At 44.2% G+C, this 22211-nt stretch overlaps 1 protein-coding gene across 1 annotated transcript in view; it reads right to left on the bottom strand.

Moving 5' to 3' along the window:
- Positions 1–2048: 2048 nt before the first annotated feature.
- Positions 2049–22211, bottom strand: part of LOC134957827 (flavin-containing monooxygenase 5-like) — a 163346-nt gene continuing 143183 nt past the window's right edge. Inside the window, exons 7-9 of the mRNA XM_063940026.1 lie at positions 9429–9778; positions 8237–8309; positions 2049–6056 (exon numbers count right to left, since the gene is read on the bottom strand). Of these exons, the coding sequence (XP_063796096.1) occupies positions 5720–6056; positions 8237–8309; positions 9429–9778 (760 nt within the window). The 3' untranslated portion in view covers positions 2049–5719. The remainder of the gene's footprint in view (positions 6057–8236; positions 8310–9428; positions 9779–22211) is intronic.

Raw genomic sequence — 22211 nt, forward strand, 5'->3', positions numbered from 1 at the left:
TAGGAGTGGCATAGAGGGAGGAGCCAGCCCACACTCTCAAACTCTTAAAGTGCCAATGGCTCCTGGTGGACCCATCTATACCACATGGTACTAATGTGGACCCCAGCATCCTCTACGGACTACGAGAAAAGGATTTACCGGCAGGTAACCAAAATCCTATTTTTGTATACATTCTGGGCACATCTTTGCATCTATCTATAAATGTGTCCCAAAGTATGCTGAGTGGATTCATTGTTGTGGCTATGTGGAGATGTACCTCAGAAAGCATATGGCTTTATATAATCATTCTGTCACAGCAAGTGTCTTTTTTTATTTTCTGTGACTATTTGGTAACAATTTTGCATGTTTGTCAAAATGCTGCTGATAACTGGGATGCTTTGTATCTAAGCAAGGTCTCCAAACTGCATGTGGGGTTTTAGTACTTATAGATTGAATCTGCAGTTTAGTGAACTCCTGCCTAAATGTTCTCTAAAAAACAAAAAAAACAAACATGGTTTACAATAAACTTCAATGGAAAAATTTCCATTCACCACTTGACTGCCCAATGAAGGGACATCACAGGCAACCAAGAATAAATAGCTAGCATGATCAGGGCCATCTTAACAGCATTGTAGGCCCTGGGCAAAGCAATGCACTGGAGTCCCCATTCACCCATTCACGGTAATAAATAAATAAATAAAATGTAAAAAATGACTTACCCCTCACGCAGTCCCACACAGTGTCTCCACGTTTCCATACTGTGAATAGCTGTCAGCAGTCTGATTGGTGGATAGCTGCAGCCGACCACAAAGCAGCATGCTGACAGCTAGTTCACTGTCTGGGAAGCAATTAGAGAATTCTGCTGATTGTAATTCACAATAAGAGCAGCCAGTCATTATTCTCTACCTGCCTCATCTGAAGCTACAGAGACACCACTGGCCCAGCCGTTCTCTTCTCGAATTCCTTGAGAATTGTGGTGCCCTGACCAGCTGCCCAGTGTGACAATATGTTAAGATGGCCCTGAGCATGACTGCCTGGGTGATGTAATGGAGTTTAACTAACTAGTACCTCTTTCACACCGCACAAATAACCCGGTATCGACCCGGGTCGGCGTGCGGTGTGAAAGGGGCATAGCCGAAATCGCGGGTCGCCTGACCCGTCAATTCAACCCGGAAATAAAGTATAGTTTGGTTCATTGGTCAAAAAGTATTGGTGAATCTTTTTTAAGAAAATTGCCTGCATAAGAATGCCAAGCTACAGTCCCAGATATAAGCCTTGAGCCGCAAGTGGAAATATATAGTAGTCAGCCTCACCCTACTTGCATATGTACATAGTATACACAATGGCCCTCATTCCGAGTTGTTCGCTCGCAAGCTGCTTTTAGCAGATTTACTCACGCTAAGCCGCCGCCTACTGGGAGTGAATCTTAGCTTATCAAAATTGCGAACGACGTATTCGCAATATTGCGATTACACCTCTCTTAGCAGTTTCTGAGTAGCTCCAGACTTACTCGGCATCTGCGATCAGTTCAGTGCTTGTCGTTCCTGGTTTGACGTCATAAACACACCCAGCGTTCGCCCAGACACTCCTCCGTTTCTCCAGCCACTCCCGTGTTTTTCCCAGAAACGGTAGCGTTTTTCCGCACACACCCATAAAACGGCCAGTTTCCGCCCAGTAACACCCACTTCCTGTCAATCACACTACGATCACCAGAACGATGAAAAAGCTGTGAGTAAAATTCCTAACTGCATAGCAAATTTACTTGGCGCAGTCGCACTGCGGACATTGCGCATGCGCACTAAGCGGAAAATCGCTGCGATGCGGAAAAAAAATACAGAGCGAACAACTCGGAATGACCCCCATTGTGAAAAATAAGCATCATACAATTCTCATATGATTGCCTGATCTGCATCACCCTCTATGTGCTCTACTATGCTTTGGGAAACACAGAATAGATATGTCCTACTGCTATTGTTATTTGCCTTGGTCACACATCATCTGATGTAAGTGAAACTAAAACAGAAATTCGGAACAATCCTTTTTGAATTAAGAATTTTATTGTTTCACAGAATAAGTTAATTATCAAAAGATCTGAAGAGCTTTTTGCTTAAAGTCATAAAAATATTATTTTCATACAAACTTACAAAATAGTTTTTTTCAGTTATATTATAAAAAGGTTAATTTGGACATCAGCAATTCCTTTAGGATTTTCACACTGCAGCTCTTCAGCATGTAGGTAAGTGACAAATTTAGTAATCAGTTATAGGTCATATAACTCAGACAATTATATGGAAGAAATTCTAGCCAAGAACCTCCTCAGCATATACAAAATCAAATAACATAATATACAGTTGTTAATCATGTTACATTCAATAATAAATTCTGTCACATACAGTACTTCATGTTTGGTTACCATTACTGCCTCACACCATGGAGGTCATGGGTTCAATTCCCACCATGGCCTTAACTGTGTGGAGTTTGTATATTTTCCCCGTACTTGCACAGGGGTACTCTGGTTTCATTCCACAATCCAAAAATATACTTGTAGATCAAACTTGGCTTCCAATAAAAATTAAACCAAGCGTGTAAGTGAGTGCATGTACTTGTAATTAGGGCAGACTAGATGGGCCAAGTGGTTCTTATCTGCCGTCAAATTCTATGTTTCTATGTCAATGCCACAATTCTAGTTATAGACATGAATCAATGTATTGAGAGACACTGTAGAAACCTGTAAGACTATAATTGATAAGCTATATTGCACTTTTGTTACACTCTTGCCATCACTACCACGATATTCCAATATTTAATCAAGCTTACACATAATGAACCCAAATATAATGCCTAGGTAATCTGAGGAACATGTAATAAGCAAGTAAGGTGGTATGCAGTCAATGTAAGGTGATACACCGTTTAAATATTATTTTAAATCTGCAAAGGGTTTTTAAAGGGGAATCTGTGCAATGAGAACTCATTTTAACACTTTGGTGGGGATCCACTGTTTCTGTAGTAGGACTAGGAAATGGCCATACTGTAGAAGTAAGAAACCTGAGGTGAGATAGAATAAAAGTGTTTATTGAATCAAATGAGCAGCATGGATGGTGTAAAGGTTAAGTCATAGTCTTGGAGTCAATTCCCACCATAGCCTTAACTGTGTAGAGTTGCATATTCTCCCTGTGCTTATGTGGGTTTCCTCCGGGTACTCCAAAAATATACTGGTAGGTTAATTGGCTCCTAACAAGAAATTAACCCTAGTGTGTATGTGTGTGCATGTGGTAGGTAACTTATGATAACAGATGTGAGTGGCCAAATATTCTCTGTAAAGCTCTGCAGAATATGTATGCGCTATATAAATAGCTGGTAATAAAATAATAATAAATCCTTTAAAGGACCAATCAACTCTAACATTTTAATTTTCCAATTTGAACTATGAAGGTACAGTAACTGATTGCACAGATGTAACCACTACAGTTTTGTAAAGAGTAATATATTACCTTTACACACACGCCATTACAGACAACCAATCCAGCTCCAACATCTTAGAGACAGTCGCCTATTTGGATATGAAACTAAGACTAAAAAAGGTAAGACTGCAGTAATTAGAGTTAATGGGGGTGATTTAGATGTGGTTAGAAAGAGCATCACTGTTGCTTAATTGCAAGCAGCAGTGATGCTTTCATATGGTGATGCAGCAGGAGCCGCAGGGCTGGCTCTTCCATTAGGCAGCTTTAGGCGGCTGCCTAGGGGCACCAGCCCTTGGAGGACGCCACTGTATTCATCAAGCAATAAATTGAAGGATGTCTCTGTACGAGACATCCTCCTTTTACACTGCACTGGCAGTGGATGCAGGTCTAATCAGGTACACATGCCGCTATCAGGCTGCGCTGCATAGTGCCTCAGCGCTTCCTCCGTGCTGACATTAGTATCATCAAGTCACGTGAAGGCACATACGAGGCAGATGTAACTATGGTTCCCGAGGGGTGCCCCCACTGTCGCTCTTATAGCCCTGATGCACCTCCTCCAGGCCCCTGGATCCCGGCTCTCCAGCAGCAAGTTGAACCTGACTACATGTCTGCACCCAGCAGCATCATTGTAATTCTGCTGCAGACTGTAAGAGGAACCCATCCAATGATGAGGGAAAACAACATAAGGTAAGTAACCCATGGCGGTTTCTGCGGGACCACAAAGGGTGGGGGGTGGGGGGGTATGCACAGCACATTAGAGAAAACATGGGAACATAAAAATATATGTAAGTGCGTATATATGTATGTATACACATACAATTAAATATCCCCACCAGATGTATATCACTCAACATAAAAGTGAAACTGGCCTCAGTGTCCTATTCGATTCCTAACATGCCACCTAACATTTGTACATATTACAACAATATATCTTTTCATTTTAAAAGTCCTTGAGTGTCATCCCTTTTCTCTGTCTATGTAAAATGACATCTCCGGGAGTTGGTGAGGGAGGGGATGGGGGGGGGGGGGTTGCAGATTAGGGGGCGCTAGGCTGAAACTTTGCCTAGGGTGCAGAGATACCGTGCACCGGCCCGGAGGAGGCATCTGGTATAAGTACACGCCACCTGCATGCATGTGTGATTCTCTGCTACGTACATCCGAGGACACATCCCTGGCTGGCTGAGTAACCCTGAGGTTATGCAGACCAGCTGCTGCAGATATGTCGCTGGGGCCAGGAATTCTTAGTCAGAAGACTGAGATCCTGGCCTCGGCTATCCCCCAAAACGGCGGTGATATTGAGCACTTTGCCTCCCCACCTCCGAAACAGCTGCTGACTGTTAATCAACCAACATCTGTAGCCATACTACGTCCCAAGATGCAGGACCAGTACTGCACATGCACAGTATGGGTACTATACGTGCGCAGTACGGCATGCGCAATGTCCCAAACATTGGTACATTATGCTAACAATACTATGGGCGGGATGTACTAAGATGTTACGCTGCGCTAATAGCCCTCTTACCGCTCCGAAGCATGTTAAAATCATCCTCAGCCTCCCGACGCTGTCATTCTTTCTAAGCAGCCCATAGAAGCCAGTTAGGTCTGATGAGGCAGGAAGTGCTTCCCACAGGAACCAACTCTCTACTAATCGCAGCCCGGTCTGGCAGCCCCAGAGGGAGTAAAAACACCTCGCAATGGGACTGCCTGTAGTGTCTGTGACTGACAGGTAGGACTTCCAGTAGGAAGTCGCTGCCAGTCACGGACTGCATTTGGCTTCACTAACACTGAGCTGGATGGCAGATTTTACCTGGGGGAGCTGCGGTCCTGCAGCCCATAGGTAAAAGGCGCAATTGTTTAGCACATATCTTCTTCCGATAAGATGATGAGAAAAGAGAACCATAGTCTACAACAGAAGATAAGGAAGCTGGAAATTCATAGGATGTATGGCTAGTTTTGTGCAGTAGATACCTCACATCAAACTATTAGTTTTGTTTCTTTGGGTATGTAGTAATAATGTGGGCCTTGAAAGGAGATGTGGGGGATGGCAGAGTTATGGTTAATATTGTGTTAAGCATTATTACCAATAATGCTACTGGAACTGTACATTTAAAATTGTCCCTGATTATTTATACCAATTAGCAATGTCTAATTAATTTATTGTATTAATGATATACCAACCATCTCTTTACACTTTACTAGTAGACAGAGGAGTACAATGAAATGATTCATGGTCACTAAGTGTCTGCTGGACTACAAAGAACTGCATTCTATATTACTAATCAATAGTAAAAAAATATTGCAGATAGAAGCACTATTATGCCTAGGATAAGGTGCACAAAAGAAAAGCCTGACTCTTGTTCTACATAGCGAGTTTTCATCGGTTCCAGAGTCCGGTCCCATTGAGTTAGGATTGCCTTCCTGGCTTTGATCCACTTTCCAGTTCCAGTTACTCGATACTGATAAGGTGTACAAGGCCCAAAACAGATATTCCAGGCAAGCTTAGGATCAGAAAGAAAGAGATTCAACAAGTTGGGTTTCACACCTAATAATTTAGCAAGTTCATCCATGAATTCCATGTAATCCACTTGTATAGTGTGACGCTGACTGCACACATAGCTGTAATAAAGGGAGATGATAGATTAGTGGAAAGCATACTTACCAGGAGGTATAGAATTTAGTCATGTCTTTAGCATACAGTAAATTGTGTTTCTTACAATTATGATTACGTTATGAGTTGTGGCAATTTTTTTTTTTTTCAAAATCCCTGCCCCAATATACGTACAGTTAAAAAGGAAATGTGTTTTTATCATTTTCAAAACATACATTGATCGCTGCGCTCCCTTATAAAATATAAAGCAAATACTATATTATTCAGGAAATGTCCAATACTTTGTGTAATTTAAACACTTATGTGTGCAGCACCATGAGGATGAAGGACAAAGTGGGGAAATAAACAGGGAAATAAAGAATATCAATAAATCAAGTGATTATTTGTCGACATTCACAAGTGTTGACATGGATTAAATTGTTAACATATTCATAATGTTAGCAACATGTCAACACCATATTTTAGCCTAACTCTAACAATAAAACAAAAATGTACTGTCGACATTCTCCATGGAGTGTAGCCTTGGACTGCTCTACCTACATTTAGAATAACTACTTCATTAGTGAGAAGTGCATCTTTTATTTTACATCACTTCATCACATTAAAATCTAATGGTAGTATTTATTTTTCCCATCTTTCTCCAGTGTCCTTCATCCACAAATATTCTTTAACTTAGAACATTGTGGAGGAATCTTTGTCATATTGGGGCTGATGCACAGTAAGGTTTGTGGGCCTATCTTTTATGTTATTTGCACTGCTCCTGCTCCGGAACGGAGTCTACGCAACTACAGACAATTCAGGGTCATATGCTACTCAGTCACATCTCCATTTGCGGATGTAGGGGTGTAACTGTGTGGTAACAAAACGTTTACAACTAGGCGTTCACTGAGGTTGTGTCAAGAGCTTTAGGGTAGAATTCCAGGCTATGTGGAATCATCTGCACATATCTCCCACATTCAGATGCATATTGTGAAACAAAGACAGGGCTGGTGCACATGCACACTGATAATGATGATGACAGCGAGGAAACCAAGCATACGCATGCGGACAGTGGCCCTCATTCCGAGTTGATCGCTTGCTAGCTGCTTTTAGCAGCAGTGCACACGCTAGGCCGCCGCCCTCTGGGAGTGTATCTTAGCTTAGCCGAAGTGCGAACGAAAGATTAGCAGAACTGCTACTAAAAAATGTCATGCCGTTTCTGAGTAGCTCCAGACCTACTCCTATCTTGCGATGACTGCAGTCTGTTTAGTTCCTGGTTTGACGTCACAAACACGCCCTGCGTTCGGCCAGCCACTCCCCCGTTTCTCCAGCCACTTCAGCGTTTTTGCCTGGCACGCCTTCGTTTTTTAGCACACTCCCTGAAAACGCTGAGTTGCCGCCCAGAAACACCCACTTCCTGTCAATCATACTACGATCACTCGAGCGACTGAAAAACGTCACTCGAGCTTGGGTAAAACTACAAAGTTTTGTGTGAAAGTACTTAGCGCATGCGCAATGCGTACCATGCGCATGCACAGAATTGCCGTTTTTTCACTTGATCGCTGCGCTGCGAAAATCGGCAGCGAGCGAACAACTCGGAATGACCACCAGTATGGCCACAAGATGTGTACAAATTAGGATTTCGGCGAATAACTGCAATCAGAGAGCAATAGCAGGCGATGAACTGAACTCTGCATGGGCCCTATTAAGTGACATCCCATGGGGGGGCAGGCTGCTCCCGGGAGTCACACTTCCAGGAGGTGACACCAAAATGCTGACTCCTCTGCAGTGACAGGAGCCAGGTGCTGCAGTGTGACATTAACCTGCAGCATTCATATTCTGTCACTGACAAGGAGTCAGCAGTGCTAGAAGAATCTCGGGGAGCAGTAGGCATGCCCCCGGAGTGGGGTAATTGGGGGCTTTTGCCACAAAAGCCATACCACTTTAGTAACATCAGTGGGGCTCCCACAAAGTCACAAACCCCTTTTCAGGTACGCGCTGGTGTCTCTTGGCCACACAAGGTGTCACCAACCCCGGTGTGCCACCACTGGCCCCATTATACTCAGTGATAATAAGCTTTTAAAATGACCCTTTTAAGAAAATGTCCAGGAGGCAACTACAATAGCCAATCTTGTTAGACCCATTTGGGTTCCACTAATAACATCTTACTGTACTTCTAATACTTAGTAAAACAGTAAGCAGCAGTTACCGATTTTGCATCTCTTCTTTCTTTTTAAGAATATCCTCCTTCATGGCACTGGAAGGGGGCAGCTCAGTATTTCCTAAAACACAGGAGATTTAAAAAATAGTTTAATATATCCTTTTAATCCCATATTACACAATCAAACTATTGTAAGTACACTACAAAATCAAAGCATGTTGTTATTCTCAATGTATGCATCACCCATGTCACACTTCCATCACCATGTATATAATCATAGACAAAACAATTAAAGAATGCTCAGTTAATTACCTTAATAAACCTTAAAACATAATTATGTACTTCAATGTTGATGATATCACATCTCAAGTGTAAGTAATCTACACATATGGTTGGTGTCAGCCAGTGCGGACTCTTTGCACTCGCAAAAGAGGACGTTGCCTCATGTCCCCCAAGCCACTCCAACTGGTGTAAATTTATTTTTCACGCCCTTGTTCTGGGGGCTTGCCCTGCACTCCGGGAGCTGTTGGGTAGCCCCTAGCTTCTCCCAGCACAGTGTGCATTATCCATCATAGCTACACTACTATTTTGGTGTTACCCAATGCAGCCCACCCCCCCCCTAGCGATGTCACTTCACCCCTGGCTGGCTCTTCCCCATGCAGATGATGTCATGTTGTCACATTGAGGGGGCATGGCCACCAGGACCAGAAAGCAGTTGGTGAATCCAAAAGATGCATTGAGCAGCAATGAGAGAGCTGTCCATGCTGCATGTTGTCATTCTAGGCACCATGTAAGTCAAATACAAGTGGTACCAGAGAACTGATGGTGCCAATTCGAGGCCCTGCACCCTAGATGGTTGCATCACTTGTGAATACCTAGTTATGGCCCTGGTCTGCAGCTCACAAAGATTGTTCATTTTTGTAAATGAAATGACAATGTATTACTAAATAAGAATTGTATAGGCTTGTACAACTTATGTGGGACATGTACCAAATGTTGTAAAGAGTGGAGAAGCGGACAAGTGGAGAAGTTGCCAATAGCGATCAATCCGCTTCTACCTACCATTTTATAGAATGTACATGATAAATGTAAGACAAAACCTAATTTGTTGTTATGGTCATCTTCTCCAATTGTTCTCTTCTCTACTCTAGAAGGTTTGATACATTTCCCACATCACTTTAATGTTTTGAAATGTTGCTATTAGTTTTAACTATATGCTCTGTTCTCAGATGTTTCTTACCATTAAAGATACTTGTGGCTAGTCGACATTGAAGTTCTGAGATGGGCATGATGGCCCCAAGTGGTTGTATCAAACCAATAACCACTAACGTCTGTTTCTCCAGCTCTGGTAGGAAAGTGTATTTATATAAAGAGATCTTGTTGTATTGAACTTTAAGCTCTTCACAGAAAGGAAAGCTGAATGAGTAACCGGTTGCGAATATAACAACATCAATGTCCTTTTCCACCGTCTCATCATCAAAAATGGCATCAGTCTCTGTAAACTTTGCCACATTGGACTTCACAATTACAGTGCCGGCAATAATGCGGTTTGGGAGGTCATCATTCACCATTGGATGCTGGCTAAAAATCCTATAAAACAAATAAAGAGAACACTTTTTTTTACTATTAAAAAAACATAAAAGTATAGAAATATAGTAAATGGATAAAACAACACCTACTGTATATTTTTGCCAGTGTCACAAAAACCTACCAAGGACCCACAAGAATACTCAAGCCGCAGTACCTACAAAACTATTTTGTTACTCGACCGCCTGCCTCTAATAACCTTGCAGTTCCCATCATTGAAGTCAATGTAGTGGTTCCAACCACTAATTTCAATGGGGGAAGCGTAGATTGGCTGTGTGCAGCAAGACTGTTAATCAGCAGGCTGGTCCTACAGAAGCCTTACTGAATTACGCCCTGAGTGGAGAAGTGGACAAGTTGTACATAGCAACCAATCAGCTTTTACCTATCATTTGTAGAATCTACTTGATAAATGCCGATTGGTTAATGGGTCAACTTCTCCACTCTTTACACTGCTTGTCCCCCATACAACACAAGTCTGTTTTTATGCAGACTTACCACTGAGAGTCCTAGTCGCGGCAAAGCTGGTGTGACTAGTATGCTCTGGTACTATAACATACGTGTGCGCATGCATGCATCACCATAGGACATACACTGGGCTGCAGCTATTCACAACCGGCATGTTACATTGCACCTTTGGCACCCATGTCACGGATGCGATGAGCATGGCTACATCTCTATAATGCACACGTGTTGAAACTGTCTATCCTTGGCATGGCATCTAAAATGTACCAAGCCGCTTCCGTCATATACAGCAAAAATCCTAGCAATAAGAGGACACATCTGTATCTGCCTATTATTATAGGTTCAATTTCATACCCTCAAACATGACCCATTCCATTAGGTACAAAGTGCTCTGTTCCCGGACTTCCTTGCAGTTGAAGAGGTGGGGAGGCAGTACATTGGAAATGTACTAGCCAAATGACATGAAAGGATTGTAGTGACTGAAGCATTAGCCTTTCTTTAATGTGTGCATTGTGTACACATTCCTGGACTTTCTTGCAACTGCAGAGGCAGGGCTGCAATACAGTCCAAAATTTAAATATGGGAGCCACACCAGTTGCCAGTGAGTGCAGTTTTTGGGAGTGTTTGGGGTGGCAGTTGGTGTAGCTCCCATATTTGAAGTTTGGACTAAGCTGCAGCCCTACTTCTGCAACTGCCACTGGCAAGAAAGCCAGGAACAGAGAATATTGTACATAATGGAATGGGTCATATTGGAGGGTATGTAATATCACAAATGTTCCTGAGTTCTTCTTCAAAAATAACTTGAAGCCTGATTGCAAAAGCTGTACTAATCTGCATTATCCAAATAATATAAACCGAATGGAAACATCAAACAAAAAATAACGCCAAACCAACAATCTGGCTGCATGCACTGAATCACTTCTATCAACAAATACAGATATACAAATCTTTGTACAAGGCACTGTCACAGATAAGCTCTGAGAGAACAGCACACACCTATAATAGCAGCGCTGACATAGCCACCCTTGATACATATCACATCCAACTACAATCCTGTCAACGCCGAACTGGTCAATCTGGTTTAATGGGGAACTGGTTAATCTGTCTATTTCAATCAACAAATGCTATTTACTGATTTTATGCACCTCAGTTTACACAGGTGCTTAGTTTTCTGTCCAAGTTTATGGGTTTGTGTAGTAAGGACATGATTGGAATAGTTACAGGTGTAGCCATGCTCATCTAGCCTGCAGCTTGGTGTATTCACGGCAAGCCAGGCGTGGCAAGTTTGCCTGCGACTCAAATGCGCTTGTGCATCTAAGTACAAGCACCCATAGGAATACATGGGCGTCATACTAAGCCAGAGCTCGGCATACTAAGGTGCATGCATGCCTAAGCGTGGCGCATGTGAATTGAAACCCCTTTTTGTGGCATGAGATTATAGTTAAAATGAGAAAAGGGAGCAGAAAATGCGCTATTAAAAGTATGCATCAAGGTGCAGATATTTCACCATTCTCAGTAATAATGTACCTTTACAAATTAGAAATGCACCAAGTTTGACGAGAAATGGAAGATCTGAAGAGGCACACTATGCACAAATTACTACATTGCTCTAAAAGTCCAAACTCTCACCACTTCACTACTACCCCATTCCTTAGATGTTTAAAGACTTGGGGGTGGGGGGGGGGGGGGGTGTTAATTCAGAGTTGATCGCAGCAGCACATTTGTAAGCAGTTGGGCAAAACCATATGCACTGCTTGGGGGCAGATATAACATTTGCAGACAGAGTTAGATTGGGTGGGTTATTTTGTTTCTGTGCAGGGTAAATACTGGCTGCTTTATTTTTACACTGCAATTTAGATTTCAGTTTGAACACATCCCACCCAAATCTAACTCTCTCTGCACATGTTATATCTGCCCCTCCTGCAGTGCGCATGGTTTTGCCCATTAACAAATTTGCTGCTGCGATTAACTCACACTGAATTAGGCCCTGGATGCTCAGTTCAGGTTCAACTGTGATGTCCTGCATGAGAGTGAAGAAACATTTGGAATGGCCTTTATTACATACAGTATGATCTCTGGTTGTCTCTCATGGACCTCACCACTCATTTATCTGCATTCAGTATTCTCACTCTGAAAAAAACAAATGTTCTTACAGGATCCTGGCGGTTGGGATCTGGGCAGTTGAAATACAGATAGCGAAATTCCAGCACTGGGGTGGGTGGATGTTTAAGTTTAGGTCATACTTGCCTATTGTCACAACTGAGGGCTGGTGCTGACCAATGGGAAGCCTCAGTTGTAGGGGCTGAGGTATATGTGTACCTGGGAGGCAGTACAGGGTTCTTGGACATGCAGGGAACCTTTAGAACAAATGCCCAAAGGCGTGACCAAGACAACAAAGGAAAGTTCAAAGGTTTTATTAAACACAGTTCAGAGGAATACTGATGACTTGGTACTGGTAATAGGAAAGACAGTTCAGAGGAATACTGATGATAGAAAACCGATGGTGACTTGGGATCGATGGTGGAACACCGATGGTGACTTGGTATCGATGGTGGAACACCGATGGTGACGTGGTATCGATGGCGGAACACCGATGGTGACTTGGGATCGATGGCGGAACACCGATGGTGACTTGGGATCGATGGCGGAACACCGATGTGGACTTGGGATCGATGGCGGAACACCGATGGTGACTTGGGATCGATGGCGGAACACCGATGGTGACTTGGGATCGATGGCGGAACACCGATGGTGACTTGGGATCGATGGCGGAACACCGATGGTTACTGGCAGGGCAGGGCACCGCTGGAAGCTGGAAGCCGGTGTCAGGTAACTGCCAGTCGCAAGATGCAATGATGAGACACTGCAGAGTCAGGCTGTACTGCAGAGAAAGTCCATGGAAGGACTGCACACTAGAATCACTGAAGACAATTGAAGCACTGACATCTTTCCACCCCAGGAACAAGATATTTATACCCGCTGGGAAACAGGGATTGGCTGGCTGATTAACCAGAGACCAGAGTGCAGCTGCTGGGTAATCAGGCTGAGAGCAGAGTACAGCTGATAGGCTGAAAGGTAACATGTGATTAGGAAAACATGGCTGCGCCCATGTTAGCTTTTGGAGGGAAAGATTGTTTGTAACTTGCATGTGAAACTTAACCCTGATGCTGCCAGAATCACAGTAAAGAGATTAGAAACAATGAGATGCAGCGTGCTGCACACAGACAGTGCAGATGGAATCCAGGCTTGGAACGCTGGGACAGTCTCAGGAGGCATTTGAAAGGTAAATACTGATAAGGAATTACCTGGATCGTGACAGCACCCCCTCCTTTAGGAGTGGCCCCAGGACACTTCTTATAAATTCTTTACCTGAACAAACGGAAGTATCTAGATTGAATCCTGATGAACTTGAACTGGCTGGAACCAGATGAGACTGTACTGGACCTATGGACGAGACCAGATTGAGTCCAGACAAACTTGAACCGGCTAAGACCGGCGGAGACTTTGGGCCGACGGATAGGACAGGATTGAGTTTGGAGACCGTTGAATCAGCTGGAACTGAAGGAGTCTTTGGACCTACGGATGGAACCGGATTGGGTCCAGAGATATTGGAATCGGCTGGAACCGAAGGAGTCTTTGGACCTACGGATGGAACCGGATTGAGTCTGGAGACAGTTGAATCACCTGGAACTGAAGGAGTCAGAATCCGGTTAGAACCGGAATGAGTGGTATCCGAGTGTTCAGTTAGATCATCCTGGACCTGGTCCATGCTGGATGCCAACAGGGTGGTGCTCTCTGAAGACGGCAAACTGGAGTTCATAACTGCATCTGTAGCACAAAAATTTCCATCTGGACACTTGGCTCTGGATACTTCCCTTGGGGCTGAAACTTTGATGACCCCTCCTGGGGTTGACGAATCAGACACCTCTCTCAGGGTTATTTTCTCCAGCACCCCTCCTGGGGTTGACAGATCAGAATCTCCTTTTTGAGAAGACTCATATGCCCCTACTAGAGCTTGAACATTGGATACCCCTCCTGGGGTTGCAGAAACAAACACCCCTTCCTGGGCTGTAGACACAGACGCCCCTTCCTGGGCTGAGTAAAGAGTGTCATCATTCCAGGAAAGTTCAGACACTAGGATCTGGAACTGTACCAGACATTGACTGACTGTTTGTGTCCCCTGACGTAGCCGGAGGATATCAGAGGAGGCTGAGGGTTAGTCAAAGATGCGCCTGAAGGTTGCCACGAAATCTGTGTATGAAGAGAGCAGGGCATCAGACTTCTCCCATAGAGGTGATGCCCAATCGAGGGCGGAGCCACTGAGGAGGGAGATGATGTAAGCAACCTTGGTGCGGTCAGTTGGGAAACTGCCAGGCTGTAACTCGAAATATATCTCACACTGATTTAGGAAACCCCGACAGGCTTTTGGGGAACCATCAAACTTGGCAGGTGTTGGTAAATGGAGACAAGGAGCAGAAACAGGAGTGGTGGGTGGGGATACCACCAAAGGTACTGCAGTCGGCACACTGGACGCCCCTGAACCACGGAGGGTTACTTGTATTCCATCCAGCCAAGAGGAGAGGTCCTGGAGACAGAGAATCACATGGCCCCGTGCAGCCTCCTGACGTTCAAGGCGGGCTGCAAGTTCTTGCATCGGCCTGGTCGCTTGGACCTGGTCTCCGGCCGGATCCATGAGGTCAGTGCTTACTGTCACAACTGAGGGCTGGTGCTGACCAATGGGAAGCCTCAGTTGTAGGGGCTGAGGTATATGTGTACCTAGGAGGCAGTACAGGGTTCTTGGACATGCAGGGAACCTTTAGAACAAATGCCCAAAGGCGTGACCAAGACAACAAAGGAAAGTTCAAAGGTTTTATTAAACACAGTTCAGAGGAATACTGATGACTTGGTACTGGTAATAGGAAAGACAGTTCAGAGGAATACTGATGATAGAAAACCGATGGTGACTTGGGATCGATGGTGGAACACCGATGGTGACTTGGGATCGAGGGCGGAACACCGATGGTGCCTTGGTATCGATGGCGGAACACCGATGGTGACATGGTATCGATGGTGACTTGTGACTTGGGATCGATGGCGGAACACCGATGGTGACTTGGGATCGATGGTGGAACACCGATGGTGACTTGGGATCGATGGCGGAACACCGATGGTGACTTGGGATCGATGGCGGAACACCGATGGTGACTTGTGACTTTGGATCGATGGCGGAACACCGATGGGGACTTGTGATCGATGGCGGAACACCGATGGGGACTTGGGATCGATGGCGGAACACCGATGGTGACTTGGGATCGATGGCGGAACACCGATGGTGACTTGGGATCGATGGCAGAACACCGATGGTGACTTGGGATCGATGGCGGAACACCGATGGTTACTGGCAGGGCAGGGCACCGCTGGAAGCTGGAAGCCGGTGTCAGGTAAGTGCCAGTCGCAAGGTGCAATGATGAGACACTGCAGAGTCAGGCTGTACTGCAGAGAGAGTCCATGGAAGGACTGCACACTAGAATCACTGAAGACAATTGAAGCACTGACATCTTTCCACCCCAGGAACAAGATATTTATACCAGCTGGGAAACAGGGATTGGCTGGCTGATTAACCAGAGACCAGGGTGCAGCTGCTGGGTAATCAGGCTGAGAGCAGAGTACAGCTGATAGGCTGAAAGGTAACATGTGATTAGGAAAACATGGCTGCGCCCATGTTAGCTTTTGAAGGGAAAGATTGTTTGTAACTTGCATGTGAAACTTAACCCTGATGCTGCCAGAATCACAGTAAAGAGATTAGAAACAATGAGATGCAGCGTGCTGCACATAGACAGTGCAGATGGAATCCAGGCTTGGAACGCTGGGACAGTCTCAGGAGGCATTTGAAAGGTAAATACTGATAAGGAATTACCTGGATCGTGACACCTATGCTCCCTCATTTTGCAGGAGACTCCCTGAAATTGCAGCAATCTCTCTGACTCCCTGAATAGTCCAGCAATCTCCCTGATTGCACCTTAACCCCATTATGCAGCTGTAAAGGGCCCTACACACTGCGCGATGCTCCGCCGAGCTGCCCGAGGGCGGATATGGCCGATGGGCGACCCGGCGGTGGGGGGGGGGGGGGGGGGCAGTGACGGAGGGAGTGAAGTTTCTTCACTCCCCCCATCACCCTGCTCTATTTCAGTGTAGGCAAATATGGACGAGATTGTCCATATTGGCCTGCATGCACAAGCGACGGGGCACCAGCGATGAACGAGCGCGGGGCCGCGCATCGTTCATCGATGGTGCCTCCACATTGAAAGATATGAACGGTATCTCGTTCATTAATGAACGAGATTGTTCATATCTTTCACTCATGTCGCCCAGTGTGTAGGGCCTATAACATTCTTTGGGGGTGGGGAATAAATCACAGATACATACATTCAAATGGGAACATCAGTGCCATCTCCCTGCATTGGTTATAAGACACAATGATCCCTATGGCTTCATGCATTTTAAATAAAGTTTCTCGTGGCCACTTACAGTATATGGAACCTTTTGTAAAGCACAATACACAAACAAATTCTTCAAAATATAAGATTCTTTTCTTCAACAAGTAGATCTCACTAACTTTGGGGCTCATTTACATTTGGATGCAAGTCATTTTTATCACACGCCTCTCAGATGTAGCGGTACACGCCCGCACTGGTAGGTGTTACTTTCACATCTCCCTGAAATGCGTTTTCAAAAGTAGGCAAGTGTGGTTTAGGTTGGGGAGGGGGAGGGGGTTAGGGTTAGGATCCAGGAAAGGGAGGGTTAGGGTTATGCTGCGGAAAGGGAGGGTTAGGTTTAGGCACCTGTGGGGAGGGTTTGGGTTAGGCTGCAGGGGAGGGATAGTTAGGTTTAGGCTGCGGAAGGGGGGTTAGTTTTAGGTACCAACAGGGAGTGTTAGCTGCAGGGGGAAAAAAGGTTAGGTTTAGGCTGCAGAAATGGAGGGTTCGGGTTAGGGGGGGCATTAGAGGAACATAAATATACTTACAGAGCCCCTGTTGGGATTATCACCATTGGGATGCTGCGGCCGGTCTTCTGACCGCCGGCATACCCAACCCCTATTGGCAGTAATCTGTAAAACTAGCCACATCAGATGTGAGGAACATAGACTCTGAGTGCCTCCATCGCCGCGCAGAATGGCCACAGGAGCTGCAACGCTGGTGCCATGTTTTATGTATACAAGATCGCAGTCGCATGACGAGACACTACCTGAAAACGGACACTACATGACAATGTTAACTCCGCCAAAAGGTCTCTTCTGTCAATCACTCTGTGACTGATTCCTCACTCCGAGTGGTATCGCAGAGGTACTTTGGCCTGTGTACACTGCAGCAATGATGCACGCGCAGGCTACCGATAAACACTTAGCTGTGTCACCATCAAAGTTGCAACCGCATCTGAATCAGGGCCAGTGTGCTCAAATATAAATGCTTATACAGTGCTACAGGTTGAGTATCCCTTATCCAAAATGCTTGGGACCAGAGGTATTTTGGATATGGGATTTTTACGTATTTTGGAATAATTGCATACCATAGTGAGAGATCATGGTGATGGGACCTAAATCTAAGCACAGAAGGCATTTATATTTCATATACACCTTATACACAGAGCCTGAAGGTCATTTTAGCCAATATTTTTTATAACTTTGTGCATTAAACAAAATGTGTCTACATTCACACAATTTATTTATGTTTCATATACACATTATACACACAGCCTGAAGCTCATTTAATACAATATTTTTAATAACTTTGTGCATTAAACAAAATTTGTGTACATTGAGCCATCAAAATGCAAGGGTTTCACTATCTCAATCTCACTCAAAAAAGTCCGTATTTCGGAATATTCCGTATTTCGGAATATTTGGATATGGGATACTCAACCTGTATTACTTTCTTTTTCTGTCTTCTTTTATGCAAAGAGACCTGCGCATGCGCTGTAGACTCCAGCACAATGCCGAAGACTACTGCGCTTCCCGGAGTCTGTACAAAGGCCCCCTCCCCTCCTCTGATAAAATGTCTCTGGACTGAAGCTACTGTACAGTATTTAGGATATCTGATAGAATTCCCTGTATGGGAGTTTCTGTCTCCCTAGACTGCCCTGTCAGGCTAACCGTGATCCTATTCCTTACTCCTTTCCCAAACAGTATGTGTAGCAAAATCCAGTAATCTATATAGAATATATGTCCTAATTCAGACCTGATCATAGCAGCAAATTTGTTCTCTAATGGGCAATACCATGTGCACTGCAGGGGGGGCAGATATAACATTTGCAGAGAGAGTTAGATTTGGGTGGGTTATATTGTTTCTGTGCAGGGTAACTGGCTGCTTAATTTTTACACTACAATTGCAGATTGAACACACCACACCCAAATCTAACTCTCTCTGCACATGTTATCTCTGCCCCCCTGCAGTGCACATGGTTTTGCCCATTCACTAACACATTTGCTGCTGCAATCAGGTTTGAATTAGGCCCATTGGACCTGATTCAGTGAGGATTTCAAATTTAGCTAAGTAGCAACAGGGCAAGGCCGCCCAACATGCTAACAACCCCCCCTTGACCATATTGAAATTGCAGTTGCACCATCCCAATCACACCCATGTCACGCCCACCGTTTCACTGGCACCGCCCCCGTATCTCCATCAACGCTTGCGCAATGCTCCGTCTCCACCTTGGATACGGAGCATTGCCGCCCCCCACCCTCTCCGCCTCGCGATCGCCTCTGCCTGATTGACAGGCAGAGGCGATCGCATTTTCTGAGAGGCGCAGCAGAAAATGCAGACGCAGGACAATCCCTGCGCATGCGCCGGCATCCTCTTAGCAGTTTTTGCGGTTGGATCACAATCGCCATGCGCCTAGTCGGACATGATCATTACCCAGATTTTACTGCCTCAATCACAAAACTGTAAATGTTGGGAGGTATGATTTAACTGTTTAATATATGTTTTTTCAGCTTTCTTCCTTAAAATAGAATACTTACTGTATCATGACAATGTGTAATACACATTCGAAATGAATAGACATACAAATCTTAGTAGCAATATTTTTAGAATAAGCTTTTTTAGTTAGATATAGATCCCTATGTACTAAGCCTTGGTGAGAGATAAAGTGGATGGAGATAAAGTACCAGACAATCAGCTCCTAACTGCAATGTTACAGGCTAGGTATGAAAAATAACAGGAGCTGATTGGTTGGAAATTTGGGGACTATGGGGTCTATTTACTAAGCTATGGAGAGAGGTAAAGTGGAGAGAGATAAAGTACCAACCAGCTCCTCTCATTTTTCAAACATAGCCTGTAACATGGCAGTTAGGAGCGGATTGGCTGGTAATTTCTCTTTATCCACTTTATCTCTCTCCAAGGCTTAGTACATAGACCTAAAGGAATTTGAAGCACCTTATACAATAATGGCAGTAATACTACATTATCTAATTTACTTGAAAATACTGTGTCCTGCACCATCACTGCTCTAGCAATTGCACATAATATAACTCAGCTAGTACGCCTGCATCTGATAAGTTTACAATCTAATATTATATCTAAATTTCCAAGTACTGCCAGGTACAGTACTAAGGTCATACACATTTTCAATGATATAAGCCAGTGGCGCACCCAGGGGGGGTTTCCGAGCACCCAGAAACCCCCCTCCACTAAAAAAGTATGAGTATTATTAATGGCTGTCTAGCGTCCTCTGCAGCCTGATGTCTTCCTGGTGGCACTTGCAAGTGCTTAATAAAAGTTTACTTTATTTTAATTATAGTACATATACAGTATATCCATGTGCATACATAGATACACATGTATATACATACATACTGTACATATAAACACACACACACACACACACACACACAGATATATGTGTATATATACGTGTACTGTATGTGTATATATATGCATGTTTAATATGCTATGTATATGTGTATATGTGTATATACACGGTATGTATATGTATATGTATATGTATATATATATATACATACACACACACACACACACACACTAGTTTTACGGACCCAGCATATACTGGGTCACCTCAGTCCCCACCCCCGTGATTGGCTCCACCCAGTTCTGGAAACCCCCCCATGCAAATCCTGCGTTTGCCACTGTAAGCTACACAAACATTGCACTGCAATTAGCAGGTATACTATATGTTGAGTACTGTAGGTCATGGTTAGTAAATGCTTGCATAGTTTACCACTCTGTTTATGTATTTCTATCTGGTAGCATTCAATCTATATTTTGTGCCCTGTAATTGACTCTCTCCTCCTCTCTCAAAATAATAATAATAATAATAATAATAATAATAACAGCACTGTCTAAAAGCATTTTGAGCACATTGACCCTGATTCAGATGTGGTCGCAACTTTGATGGAGTCACAGCTAAGTGGTTATCGGTAGACTGCGCATGCATCATGGCTGCAGTGCACACAGGCCAAAGTACCATTGCGATACTGCTCGCAGTCAGGAATCAGTCACAGAGTGATTAACAGGAAGAGACCTTTTGGGGGGGGGGGGGGGGGGGTAATGGGGAGTGGCTGCAAAAACGCAGGCATGTAGTGACCATTTTCGGGGCATGTCTCATAATGCAATCGCGATCTAGTATGCATGAAACATGGCACCAGCATTGCAGCTCCTGTGGCCATTCTGCGCAGCCATGGAGGCACTCAGAGTCTATGTTCTTCGCATCTACGTTGCAGTTTGTGACGGAGTACGCAGATGTTGAGATAGTTGTGGTGGCTTCGGATCACTGCTGCGTCGGCACTGTGACTGAATCAGGCCCATTGTTTTTGTTTTACTTATTTGCATTCACCTGGTAAAGTCTCACATACATTTGATAACACAAAAATGCTGTAATGCATACTCATACTACTGTATAGCATGTGTGTAATTATTATACTTAGCCACCAGGTGGAGATAATTCATCAGTTTATTCCATTAATTTATTTAAAGTGCTCCCTACTGCGGCGTAGATTTCTCCATTTGGGGGGTCATTGAAACCCTGCCGATAATGCGGCTTGCAGCTGGGCGGCCCTCAGCATGTGCAGAGATGAACGCAGATCTGGCTGTGTGCAGCCATCAGCGTTCATCTCTGAATAACCCCCTTAGTGTAGTTACAGATGGATTTTCAGCAAATCACAATTGTTTATGGAGGAAGAAGTGTGCACAAGCAGATGTGTGGCGTAAGCAGTGACATGCGGTGGGGTGAGGCAGGTGAGGCAGAGCCTTTCCTGTCATACTTACATTTAAACCAGAGTTTTGACTGAATAAAATATATGAAAAATACTGATAATTTGTTTGAAATATCTTTGCATTATTCTAATAATTTTTATAACCCAAACTCTGGAGTAAAAAGTCTATGGCAGGTGAGGCAGTGCCTCACCTGTGTATCCTTTCCACACATCTCTAATCAAAACTCACCAGATTTCCAGGAGTTTATACTGCTGCACCTGTGTATAATGCCCAGATGTACCCTTGGGCTCATATATTGCATGTAAATCTGGCTCCGGGGTTAGCCAGTGCCTCCTGAGCTATTTAGCTCACCGCACGTCCCTGGGCGTAAGGGCAATACTAGCAAAACACTGAGTAAATGCACCGATGTGGCAAGTTTTACAGATTAGTGCCAATATAATATTTGATTTTTCAGAGTGAGATTATTAAACACAGATAAATAAGTGCTGAGGCCCATGAGAGGTAACAAGAGATCATACTGTATGTATTGAAGACCTTTCCCGACTGTTTCCGTACGCTCATGATAAGACATTATAGTTGAAGCTAAACTGACCAACCAGCCTTTTACCATCTCAGGAATGGGGTAGTACTGAAGTGGTGAGAGTCCGGATTTTTGAAGCAATGTTTTAGTTTGTGCATATTGTGCCTCTTTAGATCTTCCATTTCTTCTCAAACTTGGTGCATTTCTAATTTGTAAAAGTATTTAC

Source organism: Pseudophryne corroboree, chromosome 9 (genome assembly GCF_028390025.1).
Source record: "Pseudophryne corroboree isolate aPseCor3 chromosome 9, aPseCor3.hap2, whole genome shotgun sequence".
Classification (NCBI taxonomy): domain Eukaryota; kingdom Metazoa; phylum Chordata; class Amphibia; order Anura; family Myobatrachidae; genus Pseudophryne; species Pseudophryne corroboree.